General features: G+C 36.3%; 1 protein-coding gene across 1 annotated transcript in view; it reads left to right on the forward strand.

Annotated features, from left to right (window-relative positions):
- Positions 1-18,148, forward strand: part of THSD7A (thrombospondin type 1 domain containing 7A) — a 270,216-nt gene that overhangs the window by 195,236 nt on the left and 56,832 nt on the right. Inside the window, exons 10-12 of the mRNA XM_063411466.1 lie at positions 4,510-4,701; positions 13,060-13,294; positions 16,261-16,376. Coding sequence (XP_063267536.1) covers positions 4,510-4,701; positions 13,060-13,294; positions 16,261-16,376 — 543 coding nt within the window. The remainder of the gene's footprint in view (positions 1-4,509; positions 4,702-13,059; positions 13,295-16,260; positions 16,377-18,148) is intronic.

Below are 18,148 nucleotides of genomic sequence, written 5' to 3' on the forward strand. Positions count from 1 at the left end.
CTCACTGACTTATTACACAGGGCTCCAGGAGCAATTTTATTTTATGCTGATTTTTTTCCAGTTGTTCTCTATGCCTCATTGAATCTTGCAGTGATTTTACTGTTCATTTTAAGGCTTAAAAAACATTTTGCTCTCTGTTAAGCACTTGCCTTCCCATTTACTACAGGTCAGAATTTGACAGCAATTTTTTACTGTGCACTGAAGCATGCACCATGTTAAAAGATGCACAATAAGCAGGAGAATTTCTTTACCCTGTCTCTCTAGTGATTCCAGCCCTGGGAATGCTTTCCATTGGAACTTTCTTAAAGCATTTTACCAGAAACTTAAATATCAGACACATTTTACAGATGAGTAGACAAAAACACAAAGGACTGACATGATTCAACTACATTAACCACAGAATGTGGTCTAGCCCAGCCTTTAGCATCTAGACTAAATTTTCACAGATACAATACCTACTTTGTGAGTGTAATAAAACAAGAATGGTGATAGGAATATTGATATTTATTAATCAGTTCCTCCTGAATGCTATTCACAAGCTACCTCTCTCGTCTGTAAAAATTTGCCTATTCTGGCAAATTTTCTGCCCTAATTTGGGGTTTTTTTTGCTTGGTTGGCTTGGTGTTTTTTGTTTGTTTTTGATTTTTTGTTTTAAAACAACTAACTAGTTGTGTAGTTCAATAGTGGCTCTCGTGTGGGCACACATACCAGGAAGTCTTTGAGCCAAGAATTTGGCCAAAAGGAGGTTTTAATGAAGTGACTTGCTTTTCTGATTGTCCAGCTGGATCCAACAAAATTTTTTGAGGAAGTGATGTGGATTTAAAAGGCTACCCCTCATCACTCCTCACTGATGTAAATCTGTAAAAAAAATCCCAGGAAAGGTTTAAACAATATTTGACATTTTAAATTCTTGAAAAAAAATATCTCTTTTGCCTCCTGCCATTTTTACATGCTGTCATTTCCTTAAGAGCAATTTGGAGATTTTAGTCCAAAATGTGTTTCCTGCATGAGAAATGTAATTCAACAACATAGGCATTGTTTGTAAATATGGAATATTGCTAGATTCCAGATTTTAATGAACCAGTCAACTGATAAGTGGTGAAGAGTTCTCTTGACAGAAATATCATATTCTGTTTTCATCTCTGTTCTTTTTACTTTTTGTCATTTTGTTGTTTAGAGTAAAGGTAACCCAGGGCAGAGACCTTTCAGTAATGTTTTTTGGAGTTCTGTCTTCAGTACTCATGCAACATAAATTTATACCCATAACGTTCAAACAAAATCATAGAATCATCAAATGGTTAGGGTTGGAAGGGACCTTAAAGATCATCTAGTTCCAACCTCTCTGCTGTGGGCAGGGAAACCTTCCACTAAAACAGGTTTTTCACAGCTCCCTCTAACGTGGTCTTGAACACTTCCAGGGATGGGGCATCCACCATGTCTACAGACAACTTGTTCCAATGCCTCTCCTCCTTCACAGTGAAGAATATCTTCTTTAATCTTCTCTCTTTTAGTTTAAAGCCTTTCCCCTTGTCCTATCATTACATGTTTTTTTTTAAAAAAAACCTTTTTATCTTTCTTGTCAGCCTTTTGTAGGTACTAGAAGGTTCATGTAATGTCTCATTGGATTCTCTTCTCCATTTTCTCAGCCATTCCTCATGGGAGACATATTTCAACCCTCTGGTCACCTTCAGGGCTCTCCTCTGGACTTGCTTCAACATCAATGGCAAACATTTTCAAATGGGACTTTTTCTAAGTAGTCTTTACACTGGCATTGTTCCCACCTTATGGTTGAGTGATTCCTGGTGGTTGACTACACTACACACTTTTAAGAGGAGGGCAAAAAAGGTCAAGTTGTTCATAAAAATCATTAGTGAAATGTCAGAAACCATTTAGTATAAATAAAATATTTCCCTGAAGATAAGAAGTACCCATTATAAGGCATTCCTTACGACTACATTTCTATGCTATTGAATTCATCAGATAAGAATTGGACACTTGACAAAAATGAAATGCCAATATGTAACATAAATATCTCTAGAATATTTTCTGTACTAAAAAATAGAAAAAAATAAGGCCTTTGATTTTGGGAGACAGTGTAGGCTTGCTTTCATTTGAGATATAAACTCAGACTGAAACTAAGTTAAAAATATTCTTCGTTGTGGCACTAAATTAAGCTTGAGTTTAAATGTAAAAGCCTTTTAAATTTAAAAGGTGATAAGTTCAGTATAGTGCCATTTGTTTGTGCTGTGATATACTTTATTGTAATAGCATTTCTTGCAAAGTATACATGTGTCCTAGCAGCTTACCCTATTGAGTCTTATTTAGCAATGGAACAATGTTAGAGGAGGTTTCACTCCCTTTTCAAGCTTCTTTTTCTATCTGAAAAAGAATTTTACAATCGTCTCCTCTTTTGTCCTTGAACCCAAAGAAATGCCCTTCTGATGAAGCAGAAAGGAATCCCTCCTGCACTGGTGTCAGTGTGATGACCTGCAATATAACAGAGGGAGCAATTGATGCAAAGACTGACTTCAGTGAGGGAAGCAGAATTTGGTGTGGGAGGGCCATGAAGCCTTTGGCAGGGCTCAAATTTGTATTTTAATATGGGAAAATACAGCTGTTGAGACTGACTTGATCTCAAAGGTCTTTATAATTCAGATGAATATGACTACTTTAGGCTATTTTAAAAACATGAGCTGTAGGATTTTTCCTGGTTTTCAGAACCAAGGCAGACTGATGTTTGTAGTTCTGTTGTGCCTAAATATTCTGTATGAATAAAATATTTGGCACTGTTCAAAAAGATCTAATATTGAATGGATAGCCCTCATCTTTAACTCCTCCACAAAGAATTTGGTTAACGCTTCTGGGAGTCATGGTCTGATTTAGAAATAAAACACCTCCTGGTTTCAGGAACTCAGCTGGAGAGATTCTTATTTAAAAGGTTTTAAGACTATAAACTTTGAATGACAAAAAATGTAGTTTCTGTTTTGATTAGTATTGGAATCAATTATTACTATACATCTATTGAGCAGTAAAGCCTAATTTGAGACTTGGTAAAGCAGAGCTTTTAGATCTTTAGCTTCATTTATAGTGTGCTCAGTTCTCACTGAATTAGCTTTCAGGGTAGTAGTTACTAACAGTAACTGATGCCTTTGTGATTCAATTACAGGGTATTTAATCAATATATCTAACAAATATTTTCTTGTGTTGAAGACCTACATTCATTTGCAAATATTGATAAGACATTTTGTTGACATTGGCTATTAAAACAAAGGGGTTGACATGATGGATCTTAGAAAGTGCGTAATATAGACAACTCCCATTTTGTCTTGTCAGGATCATGTAAAATTCAAGAGTGTTTTAATGGATGAATCATAATAGAAGATTTTATGCCCTAGTACAGCAAAGATCATATAGCACAAAAGGCACTGAGATGCTTTGAAATGCTATCCTTTTTAGAAAATTAAAATAAATAATAATGTTTACAACTGAAATGGCTCTTTCATGCCTTATTGTATATGGTTATCAAGGCCTCAGAAGTCCAGTGTACTCTTATATGCAACATTTTCAGTTCCTTATGACAGGCATTATGTTGTGATAGCAAGGCTATGATTCTAAAAACTGGACCCGAATTTCTCTCCTTCATTTTTTCCATTTGCTCCAACATGAAGATTTATCACGAGACTTACTAATGTCAGAATATGTGGTCATTCATTTATTCTGCCCTTAATAAATATTAACTTATTTGATCAAGAAATGATGTCACCTCACAAAACCATCCATGTTGTGATTAAGGTGCTGTTTAGACAGATCTCAGACACAGTGTGCCCATGATTATTTGATTGAAAACAAAAGCAACCCTGCTACTTAAATACTAGTTAATGTTTCATTAAGCAATTCATACCAGCCTGGATCTGCTTATTATAATGAAATGTGTACCTGCAGAACACAAATGCATAGATCTTGTTATACTTCCACGACACAAAGAGTGATGTATTGCTGATTTACTAACAAATGAAGATCTTTCTGACCAAACAACACTCTGACTGTAATTTACTGCACCTTTTCATATTTTGATGGATAGCTGCAATTCAAAGGGTGAATTGTGGATTATAAAACTGGCTAAGTCAGGATGGTTTTCTCCTTTCACAAATCTGGATGAAAACTGGGTCATTTCTATACATGCATCTCCATGTACACAGTTTTCCATAGGTGTGTTATATACTCCATAACTCACATTTGGATTTTGTGTGGGATCAAGTATGTATTACAAAATGAAAGCCTAAGGACCACCCGGGCTGGCATTCACTTCATGAGAATATTGAATCGACTCAAGTTTAAGTATGCTCTTCTAGAATCCAGGCAGAGGAGACAAGTAATAAAAAATCCATTTACCTTGTTCATACAGAAGAACAGAATCTAATTTATCTGTGTGCCCATCTGGACTAGATTGCTCATTTTAAGTTAATTTAGCAGATGATAGACTGCTGCTTTTTTTTTTTCTTCCCCCAGGAGAAGAGGTTGACAGGCAGCTGTGCAGAGATGCCATCTACCCGATCCCGGTGGCGTGCGAGGCGCCGTGCCCGAAGGACTGCGTGCTCAGCGCGTGGTCCGCCTGGTCGTCCTGCTCGCACACCTGCTCCGGCAAAGCCACGGAGGGCCGGCAGCTGCGCGCCCGCGCCGTCCTGGCCTACGCGGGAGAAGGTGAGCGCTCCGCGCTGCCGCGGGCCTGGCAGCACCCAGCCGCCCCGGGAGGTCACAGTCATTCCTCCATTGACAGAAACAAATTATTAGGTCGTGTTGGTCGGTTTTTAAATGTAGCAGAATTATCTTGCACTTACTCCTGGTACCTGAAGCTGCTTTAAAGAGGGTTGATTTTGCTCATTGCAGTTCATTTTACTGTATTTTTATTAGGCACTTAATGTTACTCTTTCTGTTTCAGATATATGATTTTCTTGTTTTCATTAAAATTAAGCAAGACAAACAGTTCATCCGATACAACATCAGCAATCCTAACTGATGTCCAGTTTGGAAAGATATAAGTGTCCTGAATGCTGAAAAGATACGAATTTTAATGGGTCAAATGTTAGTAAAAAGGTGTTAAAGTTTCTTTTCTCTAATTGGTAACTTATGTTACCCCACTAACATTGTTATTCATAGCAAAAGTTTGGAGTTTGCCCTGCCAGCCTTCACTGGTGAATGGTTTCCATTTATTCAAGTGATCCTTGTGCAGTATCTGCAGCATATGCAAAGAGAAGACATCGCTGGAATATAAAGGAGAAGACAAAACAGATTTTAGATAGGAGTTCATAGCTATTCTTTTATGATTTTCCATGGTTCCTACAGCTCTTTTTGTTTGGGTTTTAAGTAGTTGGAGGGGTGGGAAGGTTTAGGGGAAATGTATTCTGTATATAACATGGTTCAAAAATGGCCATGTCAGGCGTGCCAGGGTCCAGCTGATTAAATGCCTTGTGCGACACCAGGAGCCAAGAGACATAACCAGCAGAGAGTTCTTGGAAGATGTTTACTCACATGTATTACTGAGAGAGAATTTAAATGTCTCAATATAAAAGGATTACAAGCATGTGTTAGTTCTTCATTTATACTGTTACACATTTTATTACTTTTATCTTAAGATCAAATTTAGCTGAAAAGTGAAAGCTGCAAGGTATGGAAGCAGTGAAAAGGAATAGCTATACACTTTGCTGTTTGCAGGCACAGCTAACGTTGCTAAAAGTGTACTGTGTATTTAACAGAATTTGGGTGATTGTAAAAAAAATAAATGTAACAGAGCACTTTCAACCTTTTCTCTGAAAGGAGGCTTTGCTGGAAATGTAAGTAGGAATCAGAACTGTATTCTATTTTAGTAGGTGATTGAAATCATAAATTACTTAGATGGATATATGTAACAAAGTAGAAACACTTTTAAAATTATAAAATAATTGGGTTTGTGGTGTCCCTTTTTTATAGTGTGTTGAACAGACTCTGTGGGGAAACACAGAGACATATAATTCATATAAAAATATATTCATGTGCTTCTTGCTTGTCCATGTAGATCAAGCCAATAGATTTTCTATATACTTCTGTAATTTTAATGGAGACAGAAATGTAAATCCTGAGAAGCATGCCACAGAAGTCAAAACCTAAATTACTGAAAAATTATTCCACTTTCTTATGCTTAATCTTAAAAAGTACTCCTTTTCCTGCTTTATAGTTAATACAACCTAGATTAATGTACAAGGCTGCAGATGCAGCAAAGCTGTTCAGCATCACCTGGATTTTGAGCTTGTGAATTTCATTAATGTTTGTTGTGCAGTGATCAGAATCAGCACAGAGTGGTCACAAAACCAACAGATCTCAAACTACAGAGGCTGCAGTGAAGAAATCCCCCAAAGTAAGGCTGAAAAAGCTAACTCATTACCTGGGTGTTGTAGTGCTTCAGCTTTGCTCAAACCCTGGTTTCTTCCCCACTATTTCAGATGAGGTTATTCTGTGCTTTTTTTAAGGATACAAGCTGGGAGGTCTACCCAGCTTACCCAGGACTGCACTCTCACTTTGATCAGATCTCTTCAATACTGTGCTCCTTTGCACTCTGTACAAACTCTAGAGAATGAAAGTATATAAATAAGTGAAAAAGCCTTCCAAGGCTTAGGGTATTTTTATTACTCTAGCTAGAAGATAGTTTCCATATTTTCTTGTATTATATTAAAAAAATGTATCAATTTAACTTTTTTTTATGCTTCAGTTGAATTAGAGTTACTGTCATTTTTCTCCTCTTGTCATGCTCCTGTTACGCCTCTTAGTCATTTGTTATGTGACCAAACAACTGAATGACTTTTCACTTTCAGAATTCCATGACTGAGATCAGCTGTGCTCCCAAAACATAAAATACTGGGTCCTGGGAGGTAATTTCTTGTTCTAGAAGCACAGAATATATTCATGTATTTGAACATCTGTATTCCACTGATATAAAAGGAAGCTTCATGTGAACATTTTTTGGAAAACAAAAGTTCTCAATTCTATTCAGAACTTAAAAAAGATGCACAGAACTGTAGATGGAAGCTCTGTAAGCATCATATATAACTAAAAATTCCAAGTCTCATAAATGTAAGTCCAGTAATTCCATTTACACATTAAAGCTGAGTTCTGAAAACAGCTATCAGTTCTGTTCACATGAACAGTCACACAAGTTTTCTTTTGGATTTCTGAACCTTTTCTTGAGCTGTTGGTAAGAGTGACAGACCAGGCTAGGTAAGCTATTCTGTAGTAATTTCTGGATGATATTGCCATGAGATTTTACTCAAAACACAACAGGACACAAATATTGTACATAAATACATACTATTCTTATTATATATCAGAATTGGATATTAGTTAAAGAAAAATATGCAAGACTGTCGCAAATCCATAAATAAGACTAAATTTGTATTCTAAGATGACATAGGGAGTCCAGGTGTGAGTCCTTGATCACACACATCCTCCTGCTACTCATTCAGTCCACAAGCCTGGAAAGATCAAAGCATTGCAGGCATTACACACACAATGAATACTGAAATCCATCAAAGTACCTGGTACGTTTAATTCTTGTTCATTTGGGTGCTTAAGCATGAACACCTCCCTGAACTTTTTGAGAATCTATAGATACATGTGAAATAGGTTTTTTTATCTGGCTCTCAGATGGCTTTCTATCGCATATTGTCTGTGATTGTTCAGTTTCTCTCCTCTTTGAGATAAAAAAATACTGTATTCTGCCATTTTTCTTGTTAATATTGGCATATAACTATCTGTAATAGAGCTATGTCATTTCACACCTAAGAATTTTTTTCCCCTCTTATTACCCAGCTATCTCTGCTGCTGAATTGGTTTGAAGAAACCATCAAGTTAACATGACTGACCACCAGGAAACAACCACAATCTAATTTTTTTTAATACTTTAGAATAGGAATAATTCAGTAGTATTGTAATAATTTCTCAGTGTAAAGAATAGGTTCACAGGAAAAATATAAGCCACACGTAAATTACAACAAATATAAGCCTTATATAAATTACAACAGTGACAGTTTTCTAATGAGCTCTGGGATGCTGACTGCCCCTCCAGCACCACACTGATTTCTGCTTGAGCCAGGAGCTGACCTCAGTTGTACACCCTCTCATCATCATTTCCTCATTCCAAACAAGACCCTTTTTGTGTGGTCAAACCACACCTGCAGAGCCTCGAGCATGGTGTGGTCATGCACATCTGGGGTGGGCTTATTTATTAGCATTCAGTGGAAAGAAAGGAGTCTCTCCACAAGATAAACTCTGACTGTGCTTTGTGAGATGACTCCATGTGGAAACGAGTGTCACAATAACCATTTTTGATATTTTTTCTGAGATCATTGTCCTCAGCTTGAAGGCTTGAAAGGCAAAGCGATTTATAAATTTGCCTGTCTGTGAGACTGCCTATAGTGTTAGCTCATTTGTGTCACTGTCAAATATATCTTCATGGTACAGTAAGAAGCTCAGAAAAGTCCCTGTCTCAAAATATAAAATGACAGCAAAGGACATGGTGATGTTACCTGGTACATCATAAAGTTGTTCTGCATAAATCTAGTAAAGTGTCATGTGCAGCTCAACCTGTCTCTTGAATGCAGGGTGTGTCTACTTTTGGTTTATATTCTGTTTAATATTTTTGTCCTTTTTTTTATTTCCTGCTTACAATAAATCTTATATAATTAGTAGTTAGCACTAAGACTGTTTCACTTTACTACTGGACCTGAGACTAAAAAGTACTAAATGAATCTTAGTTCTTCAGTAAATAATAAATATATAGATTGATTTGGTATTGATTATACATTGCCATGGAGTGACACTGGCAAATTGGTGCAATACTGCCTAACACTAATGTTGTGGATACATCCAAAATTTTATCAATAAAACCAGCTTTGGAAAAGTAAAGCTTTAACACCTCACCTCCCCCAAAAACACAAACCAAAACCAAAAAACCAAAAGTCGAATGCAAAGAGGAATATAAGATGACTTAAAAGCTTTATTTATTAAAATGAGAGGGAAAGGAGAGGGTTTTTTTATTATTCTCTTAGGGCAGGGATTCTTATGCATGACAGATTTTAGTATGGGTATTACATGCTCAAAGTGCAATGTCAGAAGGACTATTTGAAATGAACATATAGCACAGACTACTGAATATCACCATTAGATAGTACAGAATATCAGTTGTCCATCTCATCAGATATTCTGTTTGACAGACCAGCAACTCTTACTTCTCATCTGTCTGCAAGAATGATTTATTGAATACGTAAGAAATAGCTGGATCAAAGGAGTTTCTTCTCAATATTTAAATTATTGTTGATATGCTTTAAAATTTTATTCCTGTTAAATTCCAGTACAGTTTGACTTCATATTTGCAAACAAGTTATGTTAGAGTTTTTTAATGTGTTTACTCTTCCAACACTTATTGAGTTTGTTTTCAATTTTTGTACTTTCCTGGCTTGACGTAACACTGCTTGGTAATTAAATCTGAAAGCAAAGAATTGAATAATTGTTTCAGCAGCAAATTGCTCTTTCACAAAAGAATAAGTTTTGGAGAACATGAGGGGTTCCATGAAACAGGAATAAAAAAACCTCCAGTTTTGGAACTGTGCAACCTGAATTTTCAGGCAAGAGTTACTAAGTGACCTGACACCTGTGTGAGAAAGGTGAGCCAGGGCAGGGTGTGTTACTGTGCTGCCTTTGCTCTGGAGCCCATCAGCTCAGGCTGCTGACTGTAGTGAGGGGTCAGGGGTTCATATTCTATCCTGGAGAAGACTTGAGGACAGACCTCACATTTACCGTGGGTCCGCTCTGCATCCTGACCTGTAGTGTATTTTGGACAGGCCTGCTTGGTTTGTGTGACTGACACAAACCAGGGGAGGGAACATCAATGTTTGCGGAACAGGGGTAGTCTTGGTTCTGACTGTGTCTGTCTTCAGGAAGTGGAGCTGCCTTGGGAAGTGCCTACAGCAAGGAAATGAGTAACACCCATTTCACTCACTAGAATACAAGAAGCATTTCAGTCACATCTGTTTTCTCAAACTTCAAGATTATTCCAACTGTTTTGAAATGCGTTTATAAAACTATATGCATTTGCAAAAACAAATGATATCAAAATGATTAATTAAAATGATCCTAGATGTTTTAAAAATGTTTAACATTTTTAAATTTGAAAATTATCAAGTCAATGTCACAAGAAAAGATTTATAATATCCTATCATTAAATATCCTAGAGCAAATTATTGTACCCATTAGCAGCTCCTAATCAGGTAGAAAAGCAATTTAAGTGGATGACAATTCTGTCAGCTATTTTATAAGCAGTATGCAAATCCCTATGCAAAGCTAGTCTTTCACTTCAAAGTTTACTTTGCTTAAAAATCCAAACCCAAAACTAAATGCTTCTGCCCCAACTGTTTTTTTTATCCTTGAAATTATGACTTTTACTACTGCTAAGCAGTTATTTATTGTCAAATGATCATTTATTATTAAAGGAAGTGTTTACTATTGTATATCCCTTTTTCCTGTATTCTGATGAAATCAAATGTATATTTTATTTTTTTTCTGTGATACTCATTAACTTTCATGTTGCTGTCAAACCTGTCCTCTACTGGGGATATGCTCATAAAGTTACCCCTACACAGATGTTGTAAAGGTCATCTCTAACTGCCAGTTTTCCAACCCCTTCTGCATTTTCTGTACCTAGTTAAATTTGAGGAAGCACAAGAGAATTCTGTTTTCCTGGAGAGAATGGCAGATTGATTTTTATTTTAGTAGTATTATTTCCACATTTTTTTCAGTCTTTGCATGTTTTTTTTAACTCCTGGTTTAATCTGAGCAGAACTAGATTCCCACTGAGCTGCAGACATTCATGCCCCAATGTATTTCATTTAGAAGTCAATGTCAATCTCATTTTTTCCCTAAATATGTATTCTTGCATAGCTGTCAAAACTGAACCAAAGTTGTCACTTTAGTCTCAAATGGCTCAGGATTCTGTGGTCAGTGGTGTTTAATTCTGGGATTATTTTTTTTTTAATTTTTATTTAAAAATTATTTAAAATATTTTTTAAACACACCTTTTTTAATTTTTAAATTTCATTAAATGTTTTCCTTGTGGTTTATCTTGGGCTAATATCAGATGAAAATAATTAATTTATTAACCTTCCCAATATCTCTTATATTTTTCTTATATAACCTTTTTAATAGAGGGTCTAGACTCTTCACATGGATCAGTTTTCTTTTCCATTACAAATAATTTGTGATTTTACAAATTTTTTTCCTGTTCAAAATACACTCACTTTCCTAATTCATTTGCTTACATTTCTATCTGTTGATGTTAGTTGATTTTTTTTCTTGAATGATGATGATTAGATAACTTTATCAAACTTATTATATAATCATAATTTTACCTTTTTTTGAACTTCCTTTTTTAAGAAAATGCACCTGGAATTTTGTTTTTATGCTCTGTACATTGACATATACTTGAAGCAATTCTGATAGACTTGAGTTGCATCCATTTTGAACCAAAAAAAAAATCAAGTTATTCTTTAATTAGATTCACATATTTGTCGGTTTTTCTAATCCCCTTTTTAAAATTTAAGATTAGCTACTCTGTGGCATGACATCTCAACTAATATGATGTTTGTTGCTGCTTGGTTAAATAAGTATTTTTAGAAAAACAGCCAGAAATTAAAAATATTCCTAGAGAAATAAACTGAGAATTATGATTTCATCTTGTATTTTCATTAGAATTAACCTCTTCTCATGTTTGCTGCAGATCTAGACTGTGCAGAACAACTTAGGGTGTAAAGTATTTTTGTAGTGGTTACTTGACTTTCTTGTGTTGGATTATTTGAAACATCCATTGTTTTTTTGATTACATTTACTGTTTATGTTTAATTTAAACAACCCCTTAAGGTTTAAAACCCCTTGCTTCCTGCATATCTGTAGAGCAGACAGTCAACCTGAAGTTCAGTGCTGAGATATAAAGAATAATATACTCTACAATGTGCATTTGGTGTGAGCTTGCATTTTTGTTTCTAGAGAAGTCATATGGATCATCAACATTAACTAATAAAAAGCTCTTCTTTCAACTGTCTTTCTTACTTCTCTTGTCTTTTAGGAGAGGCTAAAATGTTGCATAGATTTTTTGCTGCTTTTCCATCAGTTGGGGATAGGAGTCCCGTTGTTCCTTGTAGGCCAGAACTTCAAACCTGGATTCTATCTGTCTAATAACACAGATGTTTAGCAGACATGATGTCTGCCCCCAGGGCTGGACATCCAATAGCCTGTGATCAGCTCTGGCAGGAAAGAACTCTTCATTTCTCCTGGAGGACTGGGAGGCCGAAGTAGTTTTGAAGTGCTTTAATATTTATAAAGTGACCATATTATCTGAAACCAAATGCAACAAAGTTAGCATCACCTGAGCTGTTCACAGTCATTGACACTGAATTACATTTAAATCATAAACTGCAATAGGCTTTGTTATCTTAATCTGGACCTGAAGTTGCCAGCTGTGTCATCCTCTTTGGTTTACACAACATGGATAAACATCCACTAGGAGCTGGACAAGAGCTCCAAAATCTTTTTAATTGATCTGTTAATTAGACAGAAACAGTGGTCTTTACACATGCATAACTAGAATAATTAACCATTTTTTTCTGCCTAAAGCCTTCATACGTCCTTTTGTGATCTCTTGCAGTCTCTTCTAGAAGACACCTAAAGAATAACCTGTAGATTACTCCAAGTACATTAGTATGTTACAGAAGTTATGATTATGTTGTTATCCTTTTGGTAAATACTTACATACTGTCCATGAACAGTCTGTTCTGTGTAGCTTGTCGACCAAAATTTGTCAAAGTCAATATTGGGCATATGAAGAAGAGGAAAAAGGCAACAGCATTTCTTTCATGTAATCAAACTGAGTATATATAACTAAAAATATTTCAAAGTGGGTTTGAGGTATGTGGGGTTTTTTTAATAAAAAAATATATCTCCTTGCAGTGACTGATCTTTTGCCCTCTTTTGGTGTTCCAGGAGGAGTGCAGTGCCCGAACAGCAGTGCCCTGCAGGAAACACGCAGCTGTAATGAGCACTCCTGCACTGTCTATCACTGGCAGACCGGCCCGTGGGGACAGTGCATAGAGGACACGTCTGTCTCTGCTTTCAACTCCTCTGCCAGCTGGAACGGGGAGGCCACCTGCTCTGTGGGCATGCAGACAAGAAAGGTCATCTGTGTCAGAGTCAACGTGGGACAAGTAGGCCCAAAAAAGTAAAGATCTTCAAAAATATCTTAATGCTGTAATTGTGTTGGGATTTTACTGCTTTGTATTTTTGTCACCAATGACTGCTTGCAAAGGCGAACAGACCCTCCTTGTGTTCTCATGCAGGAACATATCGTCTTCTAAAAATGCAAAACTGGCACAACAGGAAGACTAGATAATACCTTCCTCACTATGGATTTTAATGGGTGGTATTTACAGTGGTGATTTTGCTGACAGCTGACTAAATCCAGTTGGTTCCTTGCCACCATCAGGTTGAGTCCCAATAAAACTCTTGGAGTCTGTGTGTGACATGCAGAGCAGCACCATTTCCAAGATCCTTGTGTTGCCTCCAAACAAGCAGCACAGTGTATGGATTAGTGCAGTCCCACTCAAAAATAGTGATATGAGTCTTAAATACAGTAAAGCTCTTCTCAGAACCAGACCAAGGAGGTGTAACATAGTGGAAATGGACATGACATTAATTAGAAACATTAGTTTGAGCATTCGATTCACAAACTTTGTGATTTGTTTCCCATTTATGCAGTTTTTTAAAGTTATTCTTTTGGCCCAATGATTTGGTTTTACAGTTTAATGTGTGACCAGGGTTAAATACAGATTAGCTGCTAGTAAAATGCATTTGATAATGTCTTTGTAGGGATTGGCAGTCTGTAAATATATCCCACTCAGAACAGATTCAAAACTCTAAGAACTGGTGGCAGAGGTCATTTGGAAAGTTCATGAGGCAGCTATTTTCACACTAAATATTTGCTTGATGCCTGCCATTAGTTGTTTTATTCTGCAGTGGATTTAAGCCTAATTTACTTTAAATGGAAATGTGGGGAGTAATATCTGCACATTCAGTAATCTAAATTGTTGTGTATCTGTATTAAGTTGCTGTTCTATTTAGTCATGATACCATTATCTTTTGTTTGGTACATTTACATAAAAAACCCACAAACCTCTAATGATTTATCATCCTTTTTAAGCCTACTGTAAATGCCTCTACCTTTGATTTGATGTTAAATTCTGGGAGGAGGACTGTTTTATTCTTTCATAAATGAATCAAGTGAAATGAAAAAAGGTCTTGCTTGGTCCTTCAAATTGTCACATCGAAATCACTGAATCATTCTTAAAGACCCAGACCTTTAACATGAAAATGTAAATAGGAACCTTGTTTTAAACTCCCCTTAATAAAAAGGATTACTGTGGTATGATACAATCAATATTATTGGCCTTATCTGCCTCACAAGTTACAGACTCCGGCATGTATCTTTTCTGTTTAATTTGACCTTGAGTAAGGACTGCAAAAAAATCAATACTTTGTTTTAAGCCATGTATAGCAAATACAAACAATATAAAGCATAGAAATGGTGTTCTAATTGAACTAATTGCCTTGCCTAAGTATCTGAAGAGAAATTGTAGTATTTAGTGCTCCTGAAAGATGAAGCTCTCAGTGAAATGGTGAATGTGTATATTTCAGACTGTTTTGTACAGTTATAATTTCTCCTGTTTTTAAAGGGAAAATCCAATGCAAGAAAAGACATTAGCAAGCCAATGTTCGATGCTTTTCAGAAACATTTTTTATTTTAACCTTAAAAAAAATCTGACAATATTGTTAATGTTGTGATTGGTAGCAGAGGGTTTTTTAAAGTGTATCTGATCACATCTAAGTACACCCTTGCATATAGAATCTGATTTTATGAATCACATAGAACCAAGGCACAAGTTGACTTAAATTTGTAGAGAGAACTTACAGAGAAGTGATAGAGATTTGTGTTGCTATAGCTATGTTATTTCTTGTTTTGCCACATTGGTGGAAGGGGAGAGGAGAGGAAGGGCAGAGATCCCCTTTTAAGAGTGCACCAAGGAATTGGTGCTGGTTCATGGTAATTGATCATATACTGAGAAGAATATATGAATTGATAGGGATATGCAGAGATAACTGATGGAAAGTGTAAGCAAGTATTATTGTTGAAGAGTATGTTCCAGTAAAACTGCACATCAGCTTTGGTCCTCCTCACATTGCACAGGCACAGCTCTCTGCTGACCATGGAGACTAGATTCTCTTGATAGTTTACCATTAGACCTGCCTCTCCCACCTCTCTGTTCCCAGCTGCCCAGCACTGAAATGAGGAAAAGCTAGTCATAGTAATGTTCTTCTGTAATGATCCAAAAGCTCCCAAATATGGATGTAATGTTTTTCTAACACGTTTGCATATTCTTCAGACAGTCCAAAGTCTGTATATTTCTGGAGCAGTAGTAATTTTGAAATTATATAAATATTTTCAGTACTTCTGCGAGAATTATTGTATCATTCTGAAACAAGTATTGTGGCATAGAGAGTTGTTTTCCTTGATGAAAAAAAGACAGAATTCCCACAGAATGGGGAAAATGACCTGGGTAATGAGTCCCATATGTGGCAGTCCAATAATCCTTTTTATATGCTGATCAAGTCTCTTCCTAAAACAAGTAAGGTTTTCTGCTTTTTCTGACAATCTTTCTCAGTCTCATTGATCTGGCCATTTTAAATCCTTTTCTAGTTTCTCTCATAATCACAGCCAGCTTCTACCTATTTGTTTCTGGGTTAGTAATGTTATTTATTTTAAATATGACTCTTTCCAGAGTTTATACTTATGATAAAATGATGAGACCTGAAAATGCATTTTACTAAACTAAATGAGATGGCTTTTCTTCACAATAATGTTGAAAATTACCCTGAAAATACAGTCTAGCATGGTGAGTGAGGGATGATGATTATTTAAATCCTGATGTGCAGAACACACCAGATTTGGCTTGCTTTCACCACATGTATTTAATTGCTACTAGTTTTTATATGTGTGCTCCATCCTGGTGAATTCTGGGCAACAAGCACTGTCCTCATGTGCCTGCGGGCATTCAGTACCTCACATGATTCACTACTTCATTGCAGAGTGATTGTTTATTTGATAATGCCTCTCTGTAATTTTTTTGTTAGATGCCCTGAAAGCCTTCGACCAGAAACCGTGAGACCTTGTCTGCTGCCCTGTAGGAAGGACTGTATAGTGACTCCATTCAGTGACTGGACACCGTGTCCTTCTTCATGTCAAGAAGGTAATTTTGGACATAGAGTTTTTGCTAAAAAGAACAGTTATTTCTATCCATTTTCTATATGCATCTGTTTGGAATTTTTTCCCACAGTTCGCCTTATATTATAAACTCCCATTTTCTTCTTCCACTGATAAAGAGATAACTACTTATGGGGTAGACACATAGCTCTTATCATCACCTTATCATCTCAACATCAATACTTATACAATGTTATTATCTTGTCAGATTATAAAATAGGCAGATTTTGGTTTTGCAAAAGTTTATGCTATTTGTTCATCAGAAAAACCTAAGTCTTTATATACAAGGAGATAAGTATGTAACTAAATAGATGTACAGTTGTATATAATTTTTTCTGGCTGCTTCTACTCCAAGGAAAATTGAAGGAGAGTTAATAAAAATCAACAGACTTTACAGGGATGTAAATGGTCTGAATTACACATAAAATCCAAACCATTTAATACACTTGGGAAAGCTCTTTAAAACAGTGCAGGTCTCCCCTGAATTTTTATTACATTGAAATCACACGTGAATTTAACGTGATGACAGGCTTAATATTAGCCATATTTTATGCTTTTTTTCCTCTTCTTAAGCTTAACATGAGGCATTTTTCTAATATGTACAGTTACAGACAGACTCTGTAATACTCCCTGTTCCACAGGGTGCTAATCCCTGTGTGGGACATGGTGATTGCTCACAGCTACCACATTGTCAGGATGTAAAAGATATAGTTACAGCAAACATACAGACTTGGGCTGTCACGGCCAATTCTTTATGCCTGGTAAAGGCCCGAAGCATAAAGGCATTTTGCAGTAATGCCTATCAGTGTTTCATGCATTCTAACAAATGAAAAAAGGGGTTAGGAAGACTAAATTCATAACTTTTGAAAAAGAGCAGGGAATTGAATCCATTACATCTGAATCTATGAAAGTAGATATCTATTATTATATATGTATTATTTTACAGCAGTATTAATTGTTCTTTCTGAAATATTTTTGTTGGAGGAGTTGATACTGGGAAAAAATGCCATCCTTTTCTGTTCCCATTTCTGTGTGTTTTAAGAAAGGTCTTGATGCAATGAGCATATCTTCACAAATATTTACCACAAGCTTTGATGCAGGCTTCTATAAAACGGTATATTTGTGAACTACAGGTGTTTTGTCTATTCAGTGAGTGAAACTCTCTTTATACTACAAAAACAATTTTTATTTCATGGGGTTTACCCATTTGTGCCAGCAAGCAGGTCAGTAGCTTTGCTGGGCTGCACGTCTGTCTTGCCCCTTGTGCCAGCTCCTGGCATCTCCTGGAGCTGTTTGACTGGGGAGTGCAGGGTTTCCTCTGTGCTGAGGAGTGGCCAGGTGGTGGAGAGCCACCGCCGGGATTCTCCTACTGCTCACTCCTAATTACGATTGCTTGGCCGTGGTCCAGCACGCTTCTGGGATCAGACAAGCTGCAGCTGCTGTAATAACCCACCCAAAGCTGATATCAGCCCAGTCAGCCAAATGTCTGCTCTACTGCTCTCTGTGAAAAAAAATAAAAACCCTCCAAGATTTCTACCTAACATAGGCATTGCTGTGGAACTAATACAGATCTGTAGCTTTTCTCTTAATTTTCTGCCTGAAGAACCGATATCTGAAGATGACTGAAAGCAAAATTTCTACAGGAACTATTTACTGTTTATCATTAATAATGGATGGCTATAATAATTAAAAACTGCAAACTGTAAAGGAATTCTAGAGTGGAATTCCTGTCTCTGGTTTTACATGCAAATGATGAAA

Source organism: Prinia subflava, chromosome 1 (genome assembly GCF_021018805.1).
Source record: "Prinia subflava isolate CZ2003 ecotype Zambia chromosome 1, Cam_Psub_1.2, whole genome shotgun sequence".
NCBI classification, from domain to species: Eukaryota; Metazoa; Chordata; class Aves; order Passeriformes; family Cisticolidae; genus Prinia; species Prinia subflava.